This window comes from Necator americanus, chromosome III (assembly GCF_031761385.1).
Source record: "Necator americanus strain Aroian chromosome III, whole genome shotgun sequence".
In the NCBI taxonomy this organism is placed as follows: Eukaryota; Metazoa; Nematoda; class Chromadorea; order Rhabditida; family Ancylostomatidae; genus Necator; species Necator americanus.
The window spans coordinates 5,875,595-5,896,155 of NC_087373.1; the positions used below are offsets into that span (position 1 = coordinate 5,875,595).

Here is a 20,561-nt window from a genome sequence, read left to right on the forward strand (position 1 = left end):
CTCGAAAAAGGAAGCATTTCGAACTCAATGGGTGAATTTTGAGGATTCGAAACAAGGTGAATCAGGAGGAGAAGGAATCAGGAGAAAAAATTGACTCAATTCTTCTGGAGGAAAGAAGGGAATCCTCCCGAAGAATTCACTCAAAGAAATGAGTAGGAATCAGTGAAACGAAGTGAAATTACGAAAAAATTCGAAAAATATGAGGTAGAGGGAGAGCAGATCCATACATGAGGCAATTCTATTGCTTACCGCGCTATGTGTCCAAGCATCATTCATGCTCGATTGAGTTAGTATTAAGTGAGGGACGTAGTAGATAACAAAGCCCCGTAATTGGCGCATGTCCGTCCGTGGCCGGGATCAACCGGATGCGCGAACCGCGAGCGCAGAGCAGCAGCGCCGCACCCAGGGGCCGTAGAGAAGCGCTCGGATTTCACGCCGTAGACACGGATAGATGGAGGGAGTGTAGTAATGAGGCAAGAAGCACTTTTGAGTATTTCTATACACGGATTCAAGGAAAATAATAAATAAATATGAGAGAAATTCACTTCCAAGGCATTATAGGTCCGGATAAAAGTAGAACAAAAGAAAACGTTCGATCTTCGATCAATGCGATCACATCGTGAGTGTCCAGAGCTCCTTCCTTCCATTCTCGGTTTCGAGAACGAGAATAAGAAAATAATAAATATTGAGAATTAGGAGGATTTCCTTCTGTGGTATTATCGCTTGGGATAACAAAAAAAAATGTTCGCGTGGATTGATGCGAAGATCCAGAGCTTCTTCCTTCTAGTAGTACTTATTTTGTAAATTGAAAAGGAAGATTTTGAGAAAATTATTTATTTATTTATTTATTTATTACGCTCAAAGGCTCGCTATATATGTATGTAATAATTTAGGAAATATTAGTTAATAATATTAAATACAGTGCTTTGTGTTTGTCAGGGTGTTACAACTACAGTTTATTTAGAAAAAATAAGAAGTTGGAAAAATTATTGTTTTTGTCTATTTTTTGTCTATTTTTTTTAAAATCAAGCTAAAGACGAAATTTACGGAAAATGCGTAAGAGATTTATTTTATTTCATCCGGATTCCCATTCATATTCCCATTGCTGATTGAAGCCAGTAACTGTTAAATTGTGACCAGGTACGTAAGTTTTTTTTTTGGCCTACATGGACGAGTTTATCTCGACAATTCTCGTTGTCTTCTCTAAATCAGTATACATCACTCGTATTGGAGGAAATTCCATGGACTTTTGTGGATCGATGATATCGTAAACTTGTACAATGAATTAGTTCGACACGCATTTCTCTACAAAAATCAACGAGATCGAACATTGTTGTTGCTAGGGATCGATTTACGATACTTTATCCATACATTCTGGATTTTTATGGTTTTCCTGGCTTCAAAAAGATGCGTAGGCAGATTCTAAGAACTGAAGCACAAATGAAAATTTCCATTATTTTAATGAGTATAAATGTGATCTCTAATCCATGTGTGTCATCACAGCATAACATCCTTTAATTCAGGGAATAGATTTTCAGAAAAAAAAATCCCTCTTCTTTCCACATTCATGGAAAAATTTTATTTTAATGTCTACGTAAATGTACTGCTGGGTCATGCATTAGTCAAGAGATCAACAAATATTCATGTAATCGATCCGATCACCAGTCTACATCCGGCTTTGCATTCTCGGTTTGCTGATTTTTTTCCAAGCACTGGGTTTGCTTCCAGCTCAACTATTTCTTTACACTGCTCACTATACTTATTTGAATGTTGTTGTTTGTTTGTTTGAACTTCAACCTTTGGCAACACAAACACAAACGTCTCATTTCCTTTCTAAGAAGTTGTCAACTAATATTTTTGAAATTGTCCAAACAAAAATCCTTCTTTTCCAGAGTCTTCTCCACATTGGTGTTCTTCAATCTAATCTTTGAATCCAACGAAATATTTGTAATTCGAAGTGCGAAAGTTCGAATTTCCTTGAATCTTGGCATAGAGATTGCAACTTGTCGATAGTCGAATTCAAGCAACAGCCAAGATTGTTAACAAAATTTATTACGGCTAACGTTTCGGCGTTGTCGCCTTCGTCAGAGCCTGGAAAGTCAGATCATTTGCAATATTATTACGGCCAAATTTAGGCTTTTTTGGTTTTTGTTTACGGGTGTGATATCTTAGGGGGATGATGACTTGTTCTGGATGAGGCATTTGAGAGGATATACTGCAAATGTTCTTACTTTCCAGGCTCTGACGAGGGCGACAACGTCGAAACATTAGCCGTAATAAATTTTATTTGTAATTCGTATTATTTGCACTTGGGCTAAAGCAGTTCTGCTCCTGAGTAGTGTTGAATGCAATACTCTCTTATCACAAAATAAAAAAAAAGACTTACGCTTCAAACTGGTCAACAAAATAGTTTCCAGACGCATACATGAGATGTGCTCGTGTGCTTCGCAAATAATTTTGGCGTTACTTGACTTTATCGAGTACCAAGACCGGGACCACGTTCATCAAACATTTTCCTGCACCGTTAACAACTCAGTTGGTTACTGAGGCAACCGATTATAATTCTATGGATAAGTTCTAATGGAAGTTACCACTGTTACCCAAGATTTATATAGTTCGGTCAAACACGACATGAATGCACGGATAGTTGCGTACTCGAAGTACTCGGGCGGTCGTACTCGAAGCGGCGCGGTAGAGCGTAGCGGTTAGGATCGTGTAAGGATCCACGCTACCGCCACTCACCTCTGCAGTTCGCAATGGTCCCACCTCGATTCCAACCGCTGTCTCCACCGCATCGCTGCCGAGTGCGGCCGCTTGCGCAACGGTCCGTGTTTCATGTCGTTTTGACCCAACTATATAGTCAGGTCAAAACGACATGAATCACGAGTGTGGTTGCGGTGCATTTGCGTACGCGCTCGAAACGGCAGCAGTTGGAATCGAATTGTTATCGTCGCAAACTGCAGCGATAGGTGGTGCCAGCAAGGGTTTCACCACGCTCCTAGCCGCTACGCTCCATCGAAGCGCCTCGAGAGAAGCTGCGTACGCAATTGCGTACGTGCTTCATGTCGTCTTGACCCGACTATAGTCGCTGAGCTGAGTGCAGAGTTCCATCAGAGCTGAGAGTAGCTGAGAGCCGCGTACGCGGGCGAGAATCGCCATCATCGCAAAATTGGAGAAAGTATGATAGAAGTGTAGTATGATTAAACAATCTGAAGCTCTGCGCTCAAGTTGCGTTTAGGCCTCGGATAGCAGACTGACTGGAGCTAGCGAGGGTCCCAACCCATAACCGTTGTCTTCACCGCGTCGCCTCAGGTGAAACCGCTTATTCAGCAGTACACTGAACTTCAGGTCGATTTCACCCAACCTATCTAGCAATTTTTAGATAATCAAGTAGGGAATTGCAGAAAGTTCGCCTCGTTCGTAATTTCCTGCTCCATCATCATTGACTACGGTACCTGCAGGGCGGTTGCACCACTTGTCCTTTTATGGTTACTGTCAAGCGTTAGCGACGGTTGTGCTAAGGCTCCCTTAGCTGCTCCAACCCCTCTTCCCTATCCGCTCAACTTCGTATTGCAGTCGTATCCGTATTCCTTTGTTCTGGAAAAGAAGAATTAACCAAGTAAAACTTATGAGAAGCTCAATAACCCTCCATTAAGCCCTCGATATCTTTGGAGATGATGTAGTCGAGGTTATCGTGAATTTCACGGCACTTCACTGTGTCTGGATGCCATCGGTCCTCTTCATGTCTTCTTTCTTTCGTTTTTTTTAAAGATATTTTATGAGTACATAGATGGTAACACGTACGTGTAGAAATTAACTCCTCATTTGCTCGTCTTGCAAAGTTTTTTTATGTTTACTATGCCCTGTATTTACTTATTTGTTTATTTCATTTGTTCATTTTTATTTTTGTTTTATTTCTTCCTTATTTTTTTTTGTGTTACATCGCTTTTCTGCTCTTGGGATGGAAGCTCTGCCTGCCCTCTTCGATCTCAGTCTGTAACGCTGACTTCAGAACTCTTCACTTTTCCCGTACAGAAATCAATGTTTACTTTGTGACGAGGCGTAAGCTGTTCGTTTTTTTTATGGATTTGGATTTCTCCCCTCAACTTTCGCGAGATAGATTATTCGTTAATTTTGTATGCTAAAAAAATAAGCATATAATAACAATGTGTTATTTATGTACCTATTATTTACTTATACTTATGATTATTATTATTATTTGTTATTCATTTATATTTATTTATTCTAATGTTATTTAATTATGCCATTTGTGTTTGTGTTTGCCCACGTGACGCCAATGTTCGACTGGAAGATGTGTGAGTGTAATGGGAGCACATGTGTTGAACAGAAAAACAGCTCGAGTTGGTGCGGATGCGTCGCGACCGATCGCATAAACATAAGGTCGATTGTATGCATTTCGATCCCTCCCACCCTAGTATGGCATAAGTTCTCTCTGAACGTTAATTTATACTCGCGTCCAAGCAAAAATCTCCAAATATTTATTAAATATTTAAACATTTTAACTATTTATACAAGACAAATGTACAGATAAACAATACTAATACCAGTGACAACTATCTAAACAAAAAAGTTGTTTATTATTGGTTTTTGCTCGTCACCATCCTCTTCGATGGTCCAATTCCCGAGCTTTCGATCGCAAATGTAGACATTTGTTTGTGGATGACACAAAAATATGCAATCATTTGACATTCTAACCTCTTGACCAATTGGCAGGAATCGATCCGCTATGAAACAGCCTGAAATTCAGTTATGGCTCACAACTTTGTTAAACACAGGTCATGATGAAAAATTGACATAACTTCAGTCTACTTCTTAAACAAGAGCTAAAAAAATCCAAAAGGTCCTAACGCTATCTCTTCTGCTGGTGGGCAGAAACGGCGCGTATGCCTGCTCGCGTAGACGTGGGGCGTTATAAGGTGCCTCGTAGTCCGAAACGTGCGGTAAGAACGTTTCTCATATGGTTTTTTTCCGCATAATCAAGGAGAATTGATGTTATTGCGCTCATGTCTACATCTTACTTGAACTGCAATTCTAATCCCATCTATTCGTGTAGATATACTAATGCTATGGTGTTGTTCTTCTGCAGAGTTCTCGGTTTGGGAAAAGGATCTCGCGTGAGGATTTCTCACTTTCTTTAGTACGAAAATGGCTTGTTAACCCATTACACAACGCGCTATGAAGAGCCAAACATTCTGTATAAAACTTTGGGCGTAAAATTCTAGTGAGCTCTGATGTTTCTTGTTTCTGTTTTATGGCACACCTATGGGTTTTTTTTTTCAAATAAATAGATGAACACTCTCAACTTAGTGGTATGCTGCATTAAAGATGACTTTTTCGCTAAAAAAAAAGATCAGGAAAAAATAAGTATGAACGTACCCATCTTCTTCAAATGTCCATACATACATGACATCTTCGCCGCTCTGCTATCATCAGTCCAATTTGAGAGATGAGCGTACGTCTGATTGTCCATTTTACATGACATTTCTGGAAAATTTCTTGTGTACGCCACCGATGTGCCTTGGACATGTGGGGTGGATTCGAGTAGAAAACGGTTTACCGTCACGTTCTACAGATAACAGCTCTAGATTCCCGTCGTCATCTTGCGTGCATTTGAAATACTTCCCAGCATTCAATTCTATGATGTCGTCGAAGCGAAGTCCAACGTTACCAATTGCGCATCCTGAAAATTTTGTGGAGACATTTTCTGTCTGGAGAAAGAGCAATGTTTTCGGAGAAATTAAAAGCACTGGGAAGATTAAACTTGTGAAAAAACACTGCCAGTGTCAGTGACCGGTTATACAAATTTAAAAATCTTGAAAACATTCTAAACTTAATTCGATCCTTCATTCAGGCGAAAATTTGGGCTAAAATCAACTTGGTATAACTAGTAATTAACTAACCAATCACATTACTTTCGTAGTAGCTGAAGTGGGGTCGGAAACATTCCATCAGTCGACCAGACAGCTGCGTAGCATTCTCGTTCCATTTTACTTTAGTGAATTTCTGTAAGAAGCTTCTTCTCTTGTTGTTATAGGGATCCAGATAGAGGAGATACACAGAATATTCCAGGATATCGCATCACACAGTAACCTCAGCCGGATTCAAATGGAATCAGCCATTCAATCAACAAAACGGATATGTAAGATTGCAGGTATGGATTGAGAGCAGAGAATGAAACACTCATATTTTTCCTACACTCGCTATTATTTTCTTCCTCTTTTTTTTTTGCTATCTCGCTGAAATGTTGTGTTGTAAAGGTTATTCACTAAACCCGGCTGATTTGAAAGGAAAGAAGGTTTCTTGTTACACGAAATGTCGGCCATCAAATCTCGTTAACGTACCACCTTTTTCTCGAATGTCTTCAAATTCTTGGGTTTTCAAAAATTGGCATATTAGAATTATCAGCTATCAGAAGAGAATAGTAAAAAGAAAGTATGCTAAGAATGATTTGAATAGGAATAAGAATGATTTGAATGGTCAATGAACAAGGAGAGGATGATGGTCAAGCAAAGAATGTACACGTTTTGCTGCGGACACGTCGCGGTTAGTCGGCTGAACATAAATGCAAGCGGCTAAACATGGAATCTTTAGAATCCTCGCGTAAAAAAAAACACTGGAATTTCTGCGCAGCATCATCAAATCTCGTTAACGTACCACTCTTTTCCTGAATGTTTTGTCCGCTTTTTCATTTCTCAACGGTTCAATCCAAATCTCATCTTCTCCATAGATAGTTTCGTTGAAATAGCATCCAGCGGCTGGAAAATGGTTTTTTTTAATGATGTTTCCGTAAAGTACTGTTAGCTAGTAAGCATCATTGTAAGTGAAATGTAAGAATAAAGCTAACCTCTTTCCACAACCTTTTTCAGCGCTCCTCCATAGATGTTACAGTGTAGGATCACAGTACCATTGCTAAGTTTACGCATTTCTCCGAGCTGCATTCGTTGCCCATGACCATCCACACATGCTGAACAGACAGTGGTACGCGTTTTGTGTATTCACAGCCGGTATATGGCAGACATCATCGTGTACGTACCGATCGCTTCATAGCTCATAACACCGTCCTCATTTTCCGCGCATGAAAATACGAAATCCTTGTCCGCAAAAGTGTCACCAACTTTCAGAACGTCACCATCATCTTTGTTTGTCGGAACACATCCTAACGAAAAGAAAAAACGCATCCAGAATAATTCAGAATAAGGCGAGTTTCACACAATTTCACATAATCTATTTACCTAACGGTACAATTTTCGCTTTAGAATTTCTTCCTTCGTAGATATATTGGAATTTCACGAAATTTTTAACCCATGTCTTCTTTAAAACATATGGTCGAGTAAAATTTCGATCAAAAATAGGTACAGCCGCTACGATTATTGTAACGGAGAAGAAGTAGAGTAGTAACAGTGCAGATAGAATGTGTTGCTTCATTTGGAAGAGTGGAATTAGAGAGGGAACAACGATGGTCAGCCCCGTTATTTATAATGTCCAGTTGATCATCATGGTTTCGAGATTATTTACGCAGCCGTCAAATGTTGGCTTAAATTATCCGCGATTATCTGGACTATGTACGCTATATAGCAGCATATCAACGTTCAAAAGTCGAATTTTAGCTTAAACTAAACGAATACTGGCAGCGCGACAAATAATGGACAGCAGAAATTCGTCTATGGTCCAGAAATGTTTCGTTTTCGTTGGTTCGTGTTTTTTGAAGAACTGATTCAATTTCAGCGATTTGCATTCTATTCTTTCTCAAACAGTTATTCTAAGATAAACATCATTAGACTTACACTTCTGTGTTTGGTATTTCTTCGATTTTCCAGCATTTCTTTTAACGACAATTCCAACCGGCGAAAATAAGTCTTGGAAGCCCGGATTAGCTAGGACGAGATGATGAATAAGGTGATTTCCACGGCGTCAGTCAATAAAACAATATTTGATAGCTTCGTGCAGGGTTGTTCGGCAAGCAATGTGAAGTAAACGATAATATTTAAGTGTTAAGAGCTCAAGTTTTCTTGCCCCTGATAGATTCATTGTGCTTCTGAGGGAATTTCGTAGCAACTTCAGGTCATGCGTTGTAATTTTCTGGATGACTGAGGTGGAGATTTTTATGTTTGAATTTGAAAAATTGTACTTTTTGCGGGTGGTGACCAGAAACCTCACTCACTGTTCTCCGGTGGAGGATGTTCCAATCTATTTTAGATTTTGAATTTTTCGAAACAATCCATGAAAGAAAAATCTGCATGAAGCCAGGTATCTATTCTTGCGATGGAAAGACATAAAGGCAATCTGCATTTGTTTGCACAGAAGAAAAAAATTCGTATTTGTTGCAAAACATATGAGAGGTGAAGTACGTTAGGACGGAAAGTTCGCTGAGTTGTGGGCGCGTCGCGGTTCTCCATGCGAACACATGTATCGGCGACAACACCACTGTATGCATCCAACGAAAAATGCTAATGGTCTCCGGTCTTGAAACCTCGTCGATGTCCCAATTTCTCTGTTTATGGTTTAGAACTAATTTATGTCGTTTTTTTCAGAGAAGGCCCTTCGCAGAAAAATCACACAACAGATGCAATGTGGATTATTACATATAACATAAATGAATTGCAATGCTATGCACAATGACTCAAGAATGCCTTAGGATACCGATTAGAGTTGCACTTGTCTTGAAGAAGACCACTCCTGTGCCTCTGGGATCGTTACATTATCTCAATAGATATATTTTCTCAACAAAACACTCGATGTACACTAAATCTTTATCAATCTGGACAACCTGAAGTGAGAAAACAGTAGTATCTCCGTATACCTCCATACCTAATAAACCTAGACCTTTGATGGCACTTTTTATGACTATCGAAAAAACTTTTTGGCTAAAAGATAAAGTGCTATCCCAGCACCCGTTAAGCCCAGCACACTCGCAACTTGTTTTCGAGTCTCATCTCGTTCCTTTTTTCTCTTTTCTTCCATCATTTGTTCAAAAGTGGGTATCGGATACTTGCGTTGTTGCTTTTCCTGGAAAAAAGTGGTTGTACTGTACCATAAGAAAAAAAGGAGCATTATAAATGTGTAAAATTAAAGAAACGTTATATCTTGAGAGCAATCTCTTTAATCCATGATTTTGAATAGTTAATGAGAAAGCTTGTCGGTAGTTTCAGGTACTTTCTCTAACCCACACGTAGAAAACCATAAAAACTGCTCTGACAACCAAAAAAAAAACGATATTTCAAAAAAAAAAAACACTTGAGGTTTCAACCCTTGAAAACTGGTGAGGATTGGGATGACTCGAATAATGAGACATCAGCCCAACTTAAGAAAAATTATGTTTCACTTGGAAAAGAGGGAAGAAATAAGAGAGCAAAACTATTGTTGGTTACTCAACTATATAGGACCATCGTACATAAATAACACATTGAACTAGAGTTGTCTGAATTAGAGTGACTACACTTCAAAATATGGTACAAGCTGCTAGTAACGAGATATTGTGAAAACGATAATAGAAAACATGAATTTTCCACGTAACGAAGTAAAAGAACGTGCAGACCCAAAATCGAAACAATAGCAAACAACAAAAAAAAAGTGAGCTTAACCTGCTCTCTTTGTATTTCCCGCAATAACTCTTCTTCCTCTCTCTGGATTGTTCGACTATCTCTATGCATTGATCCCTAAATAAAAGTATAAAAGTTGAAATTTCCTTCTAATCTAAGTCTCATCATGTTAAGCTGAATTAATATCTGATAAATATTTAATTGAGTTGAATTTCAATTCAGAAGAAGAAGAAGAAGGACGAACCTTGGGCGGCTCGTATTCACTTTTAAATTCGCGTTTCTTGCCACCGAATTCAGCATAGAACTCCTCAGGCATTTCAAAATGAGAGTGATACTGTTTCCTCTGCCTATAATCATATAACTGCACTTACTACGGAGAGAAAATATAATTGCATTAACTCTCCAAAGAAAAAGAAAAACAGTTCAAAATACCAGAGATGGTAACTTGCCTGTACTTCTTTTGAAAATGCTCAAAACTTCTGAAGTCAATATCAAGATCAGTGTATTGTTTTGGCGGTTCCGAGGTGGAAGGTCGTCGTTGATAGGAGCTCCTGGGAAAGAATAGCATAATTTATAGTCGGCTCAAAACGACATGAAACACGGACGTTTGCGCAAGCAGCTGCGCTCAAAGCGGAGCGATGGAGCGTAGCGATTGGGATCGTGTAAGGATCCACACACCTCTGCAGTTCGCCATGGTCCCACCTCGATTCCAACCGCTGTCTCCACCGCACCGCTTCCGTGCGCGGCGCAACGGTCCGTGCTTCATGTCGTTTTGACCCGACTATACATCCTATTTTCTTACCTAAATGAAATATCGTAATCGTACTATCCCCCTATATTACCACTAAAGAACTCTAGGCAAAACTAAACACATGAAAAGAAAATAGAACTACATATGCACTTCTAAACGTACAGCAAAACATTTTGAGAAACCACCGTGAGCCATACTGATAAAAGAAAAGCACTTGTGTAAGCCATATGCTCTCTAATAACAAAGAAATTTGAATCGAGCTTTCACGTACAAGCAAATATTGCAGATTCATGTCAAATCTTACAAAATAGGTTAAGGTCCCACAGTCTGCATGCCCCACCACATATTTAAAACACAACGCTGGATGAAATTAATGCAGTCATATTACAACCAATCACAGTGAGAGATTAAAACATCACTTTATCGTGCAAACCTGGAAAAAAACCAACCCCAAGTTTGAAGATCTTCGTATTCGGTTCAAGTCATAAGCCCGTCGCTTTTCCTCTGATCCTAGAACTTCATATGCGAGTGAAACCTCAAAAGATCCAGGAAACAACGCATCTCATTATGTGATAATATTTTTCAAAAGGTAAAATATCTTACCTGATGAAACTTCGCTGCTGCTTCTTCTTTGTTGTCCCGATTACGATCTGGATGGTACTGTTTCGATAATTTGTAATAGGCAGATTTTATCTCCTGCAAAATTCTACCTTTCAAGCAAGATTTTTTATCGCCATAATCAGATTTCAAAGCAAATTGAAAGTACCTTTAGGCTGGCTCCAGGGCTGAGTCCGAGAACGGCATAATGATCAACATTTGAATTTGAGGAAAACACACGACTAGAGGAAGAGAAGGACCCGGCGGAAACAAGAAATCGACGTGACATTAGAACACCAATCAATCAACTACTCAGCAGTTAAATTTCCATGAAATACCGGCCTGAAAATCTTGCAAACAATAAGAAGATCGAAGAACGAGAAAACTTTAGAACTATCCACTACACGCCCGACATTCAAAGCAACGTAAAATTACAACTTTTGGGGAACATTTGTTTTCTAAATCAGTGAGTGTGGTATGTGTAGTACGGAATAAAGTATGATCCAGACGCAAGCCAGACATTTTAACGACGGGTTCATGAACAAATATTAATAGTAAAGTGAAATGTAAAGAAATCGAAAGGGAGGCAACAGTTAAAACTGAGAATTGTTATTATGTAGAACAGAAACAAGCTAACTTACATACGCAGAATGACAATTTTCTGCTGTATCACTATGAAATTCAAAACGGATGTTTCACTGTAAAATATTGGAGGTGAAATGACAATTTTCTAAGTATCTGACACTCAAAGAATTAAACTGTGTCTCCAGATATTATAATGATGACTACAAGATGTTCACTCCAGGATTTCTGAAAGGAGAACATCGCATATTTTTCTAAAGATGAGTAAATTCATCGCTTTTTTGAGAACTGATCAAATGGACGAGTTCAGCTGATTAGTCTTGTACGTAAATAACAACATGACGCTCCGCCTGCTTGTGATGTCACTATGCACACTATGCTTACGCATAGAGTAAAGAAGAAGAAAAAGGGAAACACAATGAAAACGATTTGTAGGCATCTTATAGAAATTGTTTAAGATGTAAAATAATCAGCTTGATCAGCTCAACTTGTGATTGAGAAGCAAACAGACATACAGTATTCACAGTTATACAGTTATAAATGAGGAAAAAAACGAAGGTACAACGCCAATGTTATATCAGAATAACTTGCCTTCTAAACATTCAAAGCAGTAGGCTATCCAAGCCAAAACTGGAGCATATCACAGATCAGTCATACAACAAACTGAAGCCGAAATTAGAATGGATCCACTTACATGCACTCCTAGTAAGGAGTAGCAAACAGAACAGAGGTATTAGGTAGGTGGGTGTTTTCTTACTTTATTCTATATTACAGTAAATATAAGTAAGGCTCAGAATAGCACTGATTCGTGACTACTCATAGCTTTGCCTGAAAGGTTTTGATTCATGAAGTGTGCTAACAGGATCCGGTTTTCCGGAACAATCACGGTAGGATCTAGTATCAAGACTAAGATAGAAATCAAAGTGATCAATATATAGCACTTAATTCACAGCTAATAATTTGAATAGACCTAACTTCTAAAACTTGGAGAAAAATTAAGACAAACTAGTTGTTCCATATTGCTTAGCTACGATGGCCGATCATCGGAGGTCACTTTTCCTAGATCACAGTAACCATACGATCAAACTTTCCGGAAAAATGTTTAACCGAGCCTGGTAAGCTATTTTTTTTACGTACAGACGATTATGCAGGCCTCCGAGCAAGTCCAAGATCTTTCATTCACGCTGGTGCCAATGGGGCGGGGGTAGGAGTGTACAAGGTTTCGGAGGTCCGAGACCACCCACTGCGACCGCATGTGGGTTTCTGGTTGTTGTTTCTGGTTGCCGCGGCGGCAATAATTCCTCATTCCTTGCACTGCTTCATTTACTTCTAAACCAATCACTCATTTCTAATGAACATATCTCAATGAAATAATCTTGTGATAAAATGTACTTCTTGTTTGAGGAAAAGTTCTTTTACTATTGAAAATAGGACTTTGTATTTTTTTCCGAGAATATCCTGATTTTTGGTTATGCGAATCTCTTGAATTTCTTGTTCAGTCGAAGTTTTATGCAGCACCTTATACTTACACATATTACCCAATTGTGACCTCCATGAAGCTCAGAAAAGTCAATAGCCATTGGCATAAATAAAACTATTTCAGGTGACAATGGCACTCAAATCTGTTGGGTTGCTAAACAAGGGTATATTTGGCCGTGTTCCAAAAGTAACACTTTACTTTCTCTAATTTCTTCCTCTACTACTATGTGTATTATGTGGTGTTTAGGTAGCGGTCACAAGTGGAGCTCTTCAACAAACACGAAATAGTTATAAATACATTGGAGCGGTTGAAGAAACAGATGGAAGCTTTCGTGGGGACCTCAATCTTGGATTTCATACTCTTTTCTTTACAGAATTGTTCCGAGGTATGGTGTCTCCAAGTCCTTCTTCTTAAGGCATGTAAAACAAAAAAATCTTCAAAATGAAAGATGAAAATAGAAGCAGAAGAAGAAGAACGTAAATAAAGGGGTACAGATTCAAGGAAATGAGAGATAGTATATGCACCAAAGTCGTCCATTTATAAAAAGTGATCCTAGTGTGGCCTGCTCCTGTCAAGGGTCTACCGTTGTGTTTACATTTATACATCTTTCCTTCATCCTTTTATTCAGATCATTATATAGAAGATCTTTTAATTTCGTCTAGGCTTCGGTGTTATGCTTGGTCACGTCTTCATGGAACCCGCAACTATTAACTATCCTTTCGAGAAAGGTCCTATTAGCTCTCGATTCAGGTATTTGTCCATCTTTTCATCTTTCTTAATCTTCGCTTTTTCTATCCCTAAAGAATAATCGTGGATTGGAACTCTGTCCATTTACTTATTTTACTGTTTAGTCATCAAATGTATTAATTTCTGTTTCTTGTTTTGTGAATCTTTCGGTCGTTTTTTTTTCTCGCAAAACTATACATAGTTGTGTTTTGAACGTTGTCTTCATTTTATACCATGTTTGTATTTGTTTCTTTTTTGTCTTTAGTTTCTTATAGATGCTTCTTTATTTCTTGTCTATATGAAACAAAAGACAAATACTGTTCTAGAAAATGTTTTCTCATGTAAATGAGTATTTTTAGAGGAGAACACGCTCTTCGGCGTTATCCCTCTGGTGAAGAACGATGCATTGCTTGCAAGCTGTGCGAGGCTATTTGCCCTGCACAGGTTTGTTCATCCCTTCATTTTATCTTTTTTTTTTGTCAGGAATACGTTTCCTTTCTTGATCTGGTTATTTTGGATGTTCTTCCCCAAACTTTTGGCATTACCCTCTTCAGGCAATAACCATCGAGGCCGAAACACGTCCCGATGGCAGTAGACGCACCACTCGTTACGATATCGATATGACAAAGTACTTTTTTTCATTCCTGTCTTCTTCAAGACTCAATATTACATAATAATAATAATAATAATAACATTAACGATTAAGTAAATATTGTTCAATATTTTTGTCTTCTTCATATACTTCTCTTCAACTTTTTTTTATAAACATAATGTTTGATAGGTGCATCTACTGCGGTCTTTGTCAAGAGGCATGCCCGGTTGACGCAATCGTTGAAGGCCCAAATTTCGAATATTCAACGGAAACTCACCAAGAATTGCTCTACAATAAGGTTTCTTAAGAAAAATGACCATTCTCTGTTCATGTTCTCCTTTGATTGTGAATTTTTCTTTAAGGAAAAGCTGCTATTCAATGGTGATCGCTGGGAACCAGAGCTTGCTGCTAACGTTCAAGCAGAATATTTGTATCGATAAAACTTTTGACAGCTGATGAACAGAGTAGTTCTGCATTTCAGCAACATTAAAATTAATGTAGTAGTGGAGATAACGAGGATTCTTATTAGAGATCACAGTGATGATAAAGTTACTTTAAAAAAATTGATTTCCATATAAAAAGGTGTTTCGTACGCTTGCATACTTTTACATGATGTCATTCTAATGTTGAATTGTTTTTTTTTCGCACCATTTTAATTTTCGCTTTCATACTGTTCTTGAACAAAAGTACAGGAACAGTTTATTGCGACACTTCGGTTGGGAAGGAGCTATATAATGGAATTTGAGAAGGAACGCATGTGGAGGATACTAAATCTTCAAACACGAGAACAATTAAGTAAGTGGTTTGAATTTTCAGTAAGTCCTCGTTTCCTATCAGTTACTGTCAGAGGAATTAGGAGATGAACATGATTAAGAGTCTGCTCCAATGAAGTGGTACTTTATTTTATATAATATTTTCCTCATATTGTCTGGCACTACGACATGTTTGTAATACAAAAGAGCTCGATTATTCTTATGCTTACCCATGTTCCAGATCTATTCCCCAGCTAACCTATGAAAAATCTGGAATTTAACGAAAAAATATAATCTAAATGAAAAAGATTAAGAGAACAGCCATCAGTTCCTTTATCGCGTTTTCTGAAGAATTATCATTGAAGTATATGAGTCAGAAAGTAAGGAATCTGTTAAGCTCCAGTTCTGTCAACTTTTCGGAATGCTATAATACGTGTGTACCGATGACATGAAAATTTCGAAATAGGGAAGTGGCAGCGAAAAAAGGAAAGGCTAGAGCTCAATCATGTAATAATATTAAAGTGTTAAAAAGTGGAAAAATTTAAGTAAATCATCAAAAAGATCTTCTTCGACATCGTCTTGTTACTTCGAGATATGTAGGAAGTTAGATGACTCACCTTGCACTTTTTGGCGTTAGAGCACTCTCAAACAAATGACAGAACGTGCGACACAGTTATTTTTGGCATCCAAAATATACTCAGATTGAATTCTTCAGCTGCTTACCTGAAAAATCACATATTAAATAGACCTAAATACGACAAAAGTAAAGAAATGAAGATCAATTGCTTTGCTATACTCCTACGTAGCAGTACGTAAAAAAATCGCGCGGCGCGGTTGCTAACGCGGGTTTAGAGTTGCCGTAGCGCACGATATGCTGTTATTCGATATTTGCTGATGGAATTCGTACTTCTGTCTTTTTCATCTGTCTTTAGAAGTAATCATGAGCGATTCTGTGTATGGCTTCACACGACCTGTACACATACAGCAAAAATCGATGAGTTGACGTGGTCGCCACATAGCCATTGCAGCTCATGAGGATTGAGTTTATTTACGTTTAAAATTGAAGTTATTTATCGTATTCCGGATTTAACTCAACCCTATTTCCTCGCATCAGTTGTTCCTCTTTTTAGTCGTAGTTATTTTGACTAGCTTATTTTGCTTTGACGCATTCAGTATCATAGCCTGTATGGATTTCATTGGTTTTTTTTTTCATTTTGTGGAGATTCTTTTTGATGATGCACTTTGTCCTTATTCATTTTTCTCTTCTTAAGGGTAAGTGTGTTATATTTTAAAATTATTATTTTAAAATTTGTCGTACTAGCGAGTTCCACAACTTTTTCCACCATAACTATCTTGTTTTGCAGGTATTTGAAAATCCAGTAAGTTAGAAAAGGATGTCAAACTTCCAAAACTTGCTATTCGAAAATCTCCATGCTTTTAGAGAGTTAATGCACGTTTTTTTCACTATTACTCAACTGTTCATCTTTATCATTTGCTCTTTTATTCGAATTTTAGATTAAAATGTGTTTCCAGGAAATTTCCATTATGTTTTGCCACAGTTCGTTATTCCTTAGTGCACAACGTTATCTTCGTTTATCCAGCGCAAATTTTAGAAATTTCATATAATACTGAATGGATGTAAACGAACGAAAATAAGTAAATGAAACTAATTTACCTTTGCGCGACTCCTTGGTCCCGTTAAATTTGTTACAATCTCGATCTCAACGGTATTACCTCGTTGGAAATACTACAAATTTCTAATACACATTTCAAATTCCTAAAATATAGCTAGAATAATATTGTGTGAATATTTTAAGTAAATATATACGATCGTCGAAATTTTTGGTTGAAATTGACCCTGATTTTGAAGTTGTCTAGACATGTTCGGACTCGTTCTTTTCTTGTAAACATTTCATTTGCCACGTAAACACGCTAATTCTGTGCTATATGGATGCATTCCTCTGCCGAGGGTCTATCAATGAAAGTGGAAGGGATAGAGGCGTGGGACCAACAATTTCCTTCAATCTTTGCCTACGGTAGGGTCCCAGTCGGACTGCGGAGCAATGACAATGTACAACCACCTACGCAGTTTCATCGAAATAGAGGTCGTTTTGACCCGATTTTTTGAAAAAGTTATTGTGTCGGTTCGATTTGCAAACCACGGTAGTCAAATAGTCCCATCGACATCCTGGATATGTCGTTATATGGGGAATACTGTTGACGAAAGGCTTCATAGATGAAAATTGTACTGTAAACTGTTAATATAATCCCAGAATCATCATAGACGGAGAAAACAAAACTTTTCTGAATGATCGTCTGACACGTCCTTACTCAGGGTCCTAGTTAAAAATCAATTCACTAGTGGAAATTATAAATATATCTTGTAAATTTACTTTCACGATTGTTCTTCGTAAAATTCTACATGTTATATATTGGAAAGAGTGCATGTTTTATATACCCTGCACTTTTATTCTCTCAATGGATGCACATGTGTTGTCTTCCAATGGATTTTTTTTGCAGGAGGCCATGGCGCTGAAATCTGCTGCCCTACTCCCTAAGGGTTTATTTGGCCGCCTTCCAAAGGTGAACCAATTGAAAGCTTTTTTGTTTAAATCATTTCAAAACTTCAATTTATGGACTTATTCTTTTTTATTTTTTCCTTCTTTAGGTAGCGGCCACCAGCGGTAATATTCAGCAGACGCGTAGGAATTACAAGTATGTTGGAATGGTTGCCGAGACGGATGGGACTTTCAAGGGGGATCTCAATTACGGCCTTCACACAATATTTTTCACTGAACTATTTCGAGGTTAGTTATTTTAAATTCACAGTTTAAATTTTCTGCATTCCCTCCGCAGTTCATGGATGCAGAATTTAATTCTGACTGTTGACACAACACATTTTTATTTTTAGCTTCGTATACATTTACAAATTCCTTAATTTATAAACCGTATATAACGTTTAATTCAGCTTTCTGTTGGTGCCTAAGAGAGCATCATTATGTTTAAGCATATCTATGTTTTTTGTCCAAAATCTATTCAAGTTTTCGGAAGTTTTCGTTTTGCATATGACGAGACTTTGTTTTATTGGGGTTTTTGGTGTTGAGGTCAAGAAATATACACAAAGGCTCAAGGATAATCTTAAAGCTCCTCAAATAATGATATTTCTAAGCTGTGGCATTTTCATAGGCTATGAACGAAAACAGCTCAGTTCCTCTTTCATCCGGTCATCCGACCTCGCCGACGCTCGAAGATGTGAAGTTGCCTAAATTTGATCCTTGCTTACGTCATTAGCTGCCGGTCGATAGTATGAGACTGCAGTGCGGCGGACAACGAAACAAAAAGCATGACAGAGAGCATATAGAGTATCTACTAATATATGTGACCATTTGGATGCGTCTTTTCATAATTTAGCGATCTGAAGCTGGACGGAGATTCAGCTCGATACTCTTGAACATGAGGCTAAACTTTAGTTACAGTGCCGCTGTTTCTTCATTTTTGATAAACATGACTTGACTAAGTAATTACCAATTAAGTGAGTCGCTGTGTAGCCCATTTTTCTTTTCCGCAAAAAAAAAAAAACCGACTAATTTCCTTCATTGAGAAGTAACTTTTAGTCTCTTGTATCAGTTCACAACAAATTGGTTGCTGAGGCGATTTGACACAATAAATTTTTTTTCTTAAGGATTCGGTGTTATGCTTGGACACTTCTTCATGGAACCAGCCACTATTAACTATCCGTTTGAGAAAGGACCCCTAAGCTCTCGTTTCAGGTATTATCAGGTTTACGGCATTTAAAAAAATAATGTGTTGTTCCAGTAGTTTTACTCGAGGAAGAGTATCGTGTGAAACAAACGTGTATTTGTTTTAACTCAAAAAAGTGGAATTGGAGCAGGTAGATTAGGGGGTAAGAGAAATTACGTGTATACCTGTGTTTTCACACTTTGAACTAATCGCATTAGGTTTCATTCTGGATTGTTTTCCGCAAATGCACGTAAGATTTTCTTTTTTCTCGATTAAAATCACTATTCAATTCTATCTGTAACTCCAGCTTAGCTGCGCCTTTTATGGTATCGTTTTATAGTTGATTAACCTCATTCGATTTATTTCCTCTTTCACCTAGAGGAGAGCACGCTCTTCGTCGTTACCCATCAGGAGAGGAACGCTGTATCGCTTGCAAATTATGTGAAGCAATTTGTCCGGCACAGGTTAGTTGTACTTTACAAATATGTGCCTTATGTTTCCTTGAAAAATATCACCTTTAACAAATATTTGACTCCTTGTTGAGTCTTTTCATTAATTGTTAAGGCAATCACGATCGAAGCCGAACCTCGACCGGATGGAAGTAGACGGACCACTCGCTACGATCTCGACACGAACAAGTAAGATTGGCTTGATTCTGTCATTATGAACATCTTTAAATTAGATCACGTGGTGATCTAATTCGGGAGCTGGGACATTGGGTAGAGCCCCAGCCCAAGCTCATTTCTTAGAGTCTAAACTTTGATAGTTTTGTTCTCGAATGATCATGGCTCGCAAGTCCTGCGCTCAGATCTTATCCCGGTCTACGGTCCAGCGCATCTAAAGTAGCACATAAATCCATGTTTTATATCTATTTTTCAATATATTCACCGAATTTCAGATGTATCTTCTGTGGACTTTGTCAAGAGGCATGCCCGGTTGATGCTATTGTCGAAGGACCAAATTTTGAGTATTCAACTGAAACTCATGAGGAGTTGATCTACAATAAGGTGGTTATATCAAAGTATTATAGTATAGCATGTTAGTATATCATCGTGTTGTTTATGTTCCGTAATCATGGTAGTCTCAATACGGAACTACAAATTATTTTATGTGGATTTTTACTTCAATTTTAGCGAAATCTACTAATTTTTGCTTTTGAGACATGTTTATTTTATTCTTTCGAATACCGGAATCAGTGTTGGCGGAAACTGTTCTTAAATTCGTTCATTATTTTTATTTGTGGTACAGACATAAATGTACTTGCGCCTGACCATCCTTTTGTTCATTTTCTTAATGCCTAATCTCAAACATTTCCACGTATGCATGATTAGAGGGGTATTATGCTGAAACGTCAATGCCACGTCTTCTTTTGCTAGTGTTCAAGTGATTTTGCTGATTTGTAACAGTTGTGTGCATCCTTACGCACAGCTAGCTTTTTTGTTCATAGTCGCAGCTTTCCTCATATATCTCTGTACGGAAACAACATAAGAGGTGGGGTCATGTTTTAGAAAACAAGCTCAGAAAAGGTGCTAAGAGTGTCGAATTGTAAGGCTCTAGTACTGGTGGAACACTTGTAGTTTTTAAGTACAATCTTCTTTATATTTGCAGGAAAAGCTTCTCTTCAATGGTGATCGCTGGGAACCAGAGCTGGCTGCAAATCTTCAAGCGGAATACTTATATCGATAAAAGAAGAATATTGTTTCAGTGTGGTTCTAAACGTAGTTTATTAGTCGTATCTGCCAATCATATTACAAATTAGATTTTGAAGTGGTCACGTAAC

General features: G+C 38.0%; 4 protein-coding genes across 5 annotated transcripts; 2 read left to right on the forward strand and 2 right to left on the reverse strand.

Annotated features, from left to right (window-relative positions):
- Positions 1 to 4,578: 4,578 nt before the first annotated feature.
- On the reverse strand, positions 4,579 to 7,073 carry RB195_008717 (uncharacterized protein; the record flags this gene model as incomplete). 2 transcript variants are annotated; one of them, XM_064195355.1, is made up of 7 exons in its annotated part: positions 4,579 to 4,757; positions 5,398 to 5,505; positions 5,579 to 5,701; positions 5,922 to 6,024; positions 6,676 to 6,776; positions 6,866 to 6,985; positions 7,055 to 7,073. In XM_064195355.1, 7 exons carry the CDS (start codon positions 7,071 to 7,073, stop codon positions 4,579 to 4,581), a joined length of 753 nt encoding a protein of 250 aa, XP_064046499.1. The 2 variants fall into 2 exon arrangements, with proteins under 2 accessions (XP_064046499.1, XP_064046500.1); XM_064195354.1 differs by lacking the exons at positions 6,676 to 6,776; positions 6,866 to 6,985; positions 7,055 to 7,073 and having other exon boundaries at positions 5,922 to 5,970.
- Positions 7,074 to 8,865: 1,792 nt separating this feature from the next.
- Positions 8,866 to 11,197, reverse strand: RB195_008718 (uncharacterized protein; the record flags this gene model as incomplete). The annotated part of the gene is made up of 7 exons (XM_064195356.1): positions 8,866 to 9,027; positions 9,603 to 9,677; positions 9,805 to 9,903; positions 10,006 to 10,111; positions 10,761 to 10,846; positions 10,915 to 11,007; positions 11,078 to 11,197. The coding sequence occupies 7 exons, from the start codon at positions 11,195 to 11,197 to the stop codon at positions 8,866 to 8,868; spliced, it is 741 nt and encodes a 246-aa protein (XP_064046501.1).
- Positions 11,198 to 13,099: 1,902 nt separating this feature from the next.
- RB195_008719 (uncharacterized protein) lies at positions 13,100 to 14,728 on the forward strand (the record flags this gene model as incomplete). The annotated part of the gene is made up of 7 exons (XM_064195357.1): positions 13,100 to 13,156; positions 13,217 to 13,355; positions 13,633 to 13,720; positions 14,056 to 14,140; positions 14,251 to 14,324; positions 14,478 to 14,586; positions 14,651 to 14,728. 7 exons carry the CDS (start codon positions 13,100 to 13,102, stop codon positions 14,726 to 14,728), a joined length of 630 nt encoding a protein of 209 aa, XP_064046502.1.
- A 2,838-nt stretch (positions 14,729 to 17,566) lies between these two features.
- RB195_008720 (uncharacterized protein) lies at positions 17,567 to 20,467 on the forward strand (the record flags this gene model as incomplete). The annotated part of the gene is made up of 7 exons (XM_013448313.2): positions 17,567 to 17,623; positions 17,709 to 17,847; positions 18,723 to 18,810; positions 19,161 to 19,245; positions 19,346 to 19,419; positions 19,680 to 19,788; positions 20,390 to 20,467. 7 exons carry the CDS (start codon positions 17,567 to 17,569, stop codon positions 20,465 to 20,467), a joined length of 630 nt encoding a protein of 209 aa, XP_013303767.2.
- Positions 20,468 to 20,561: the final 94 nt, after the last annotated feature.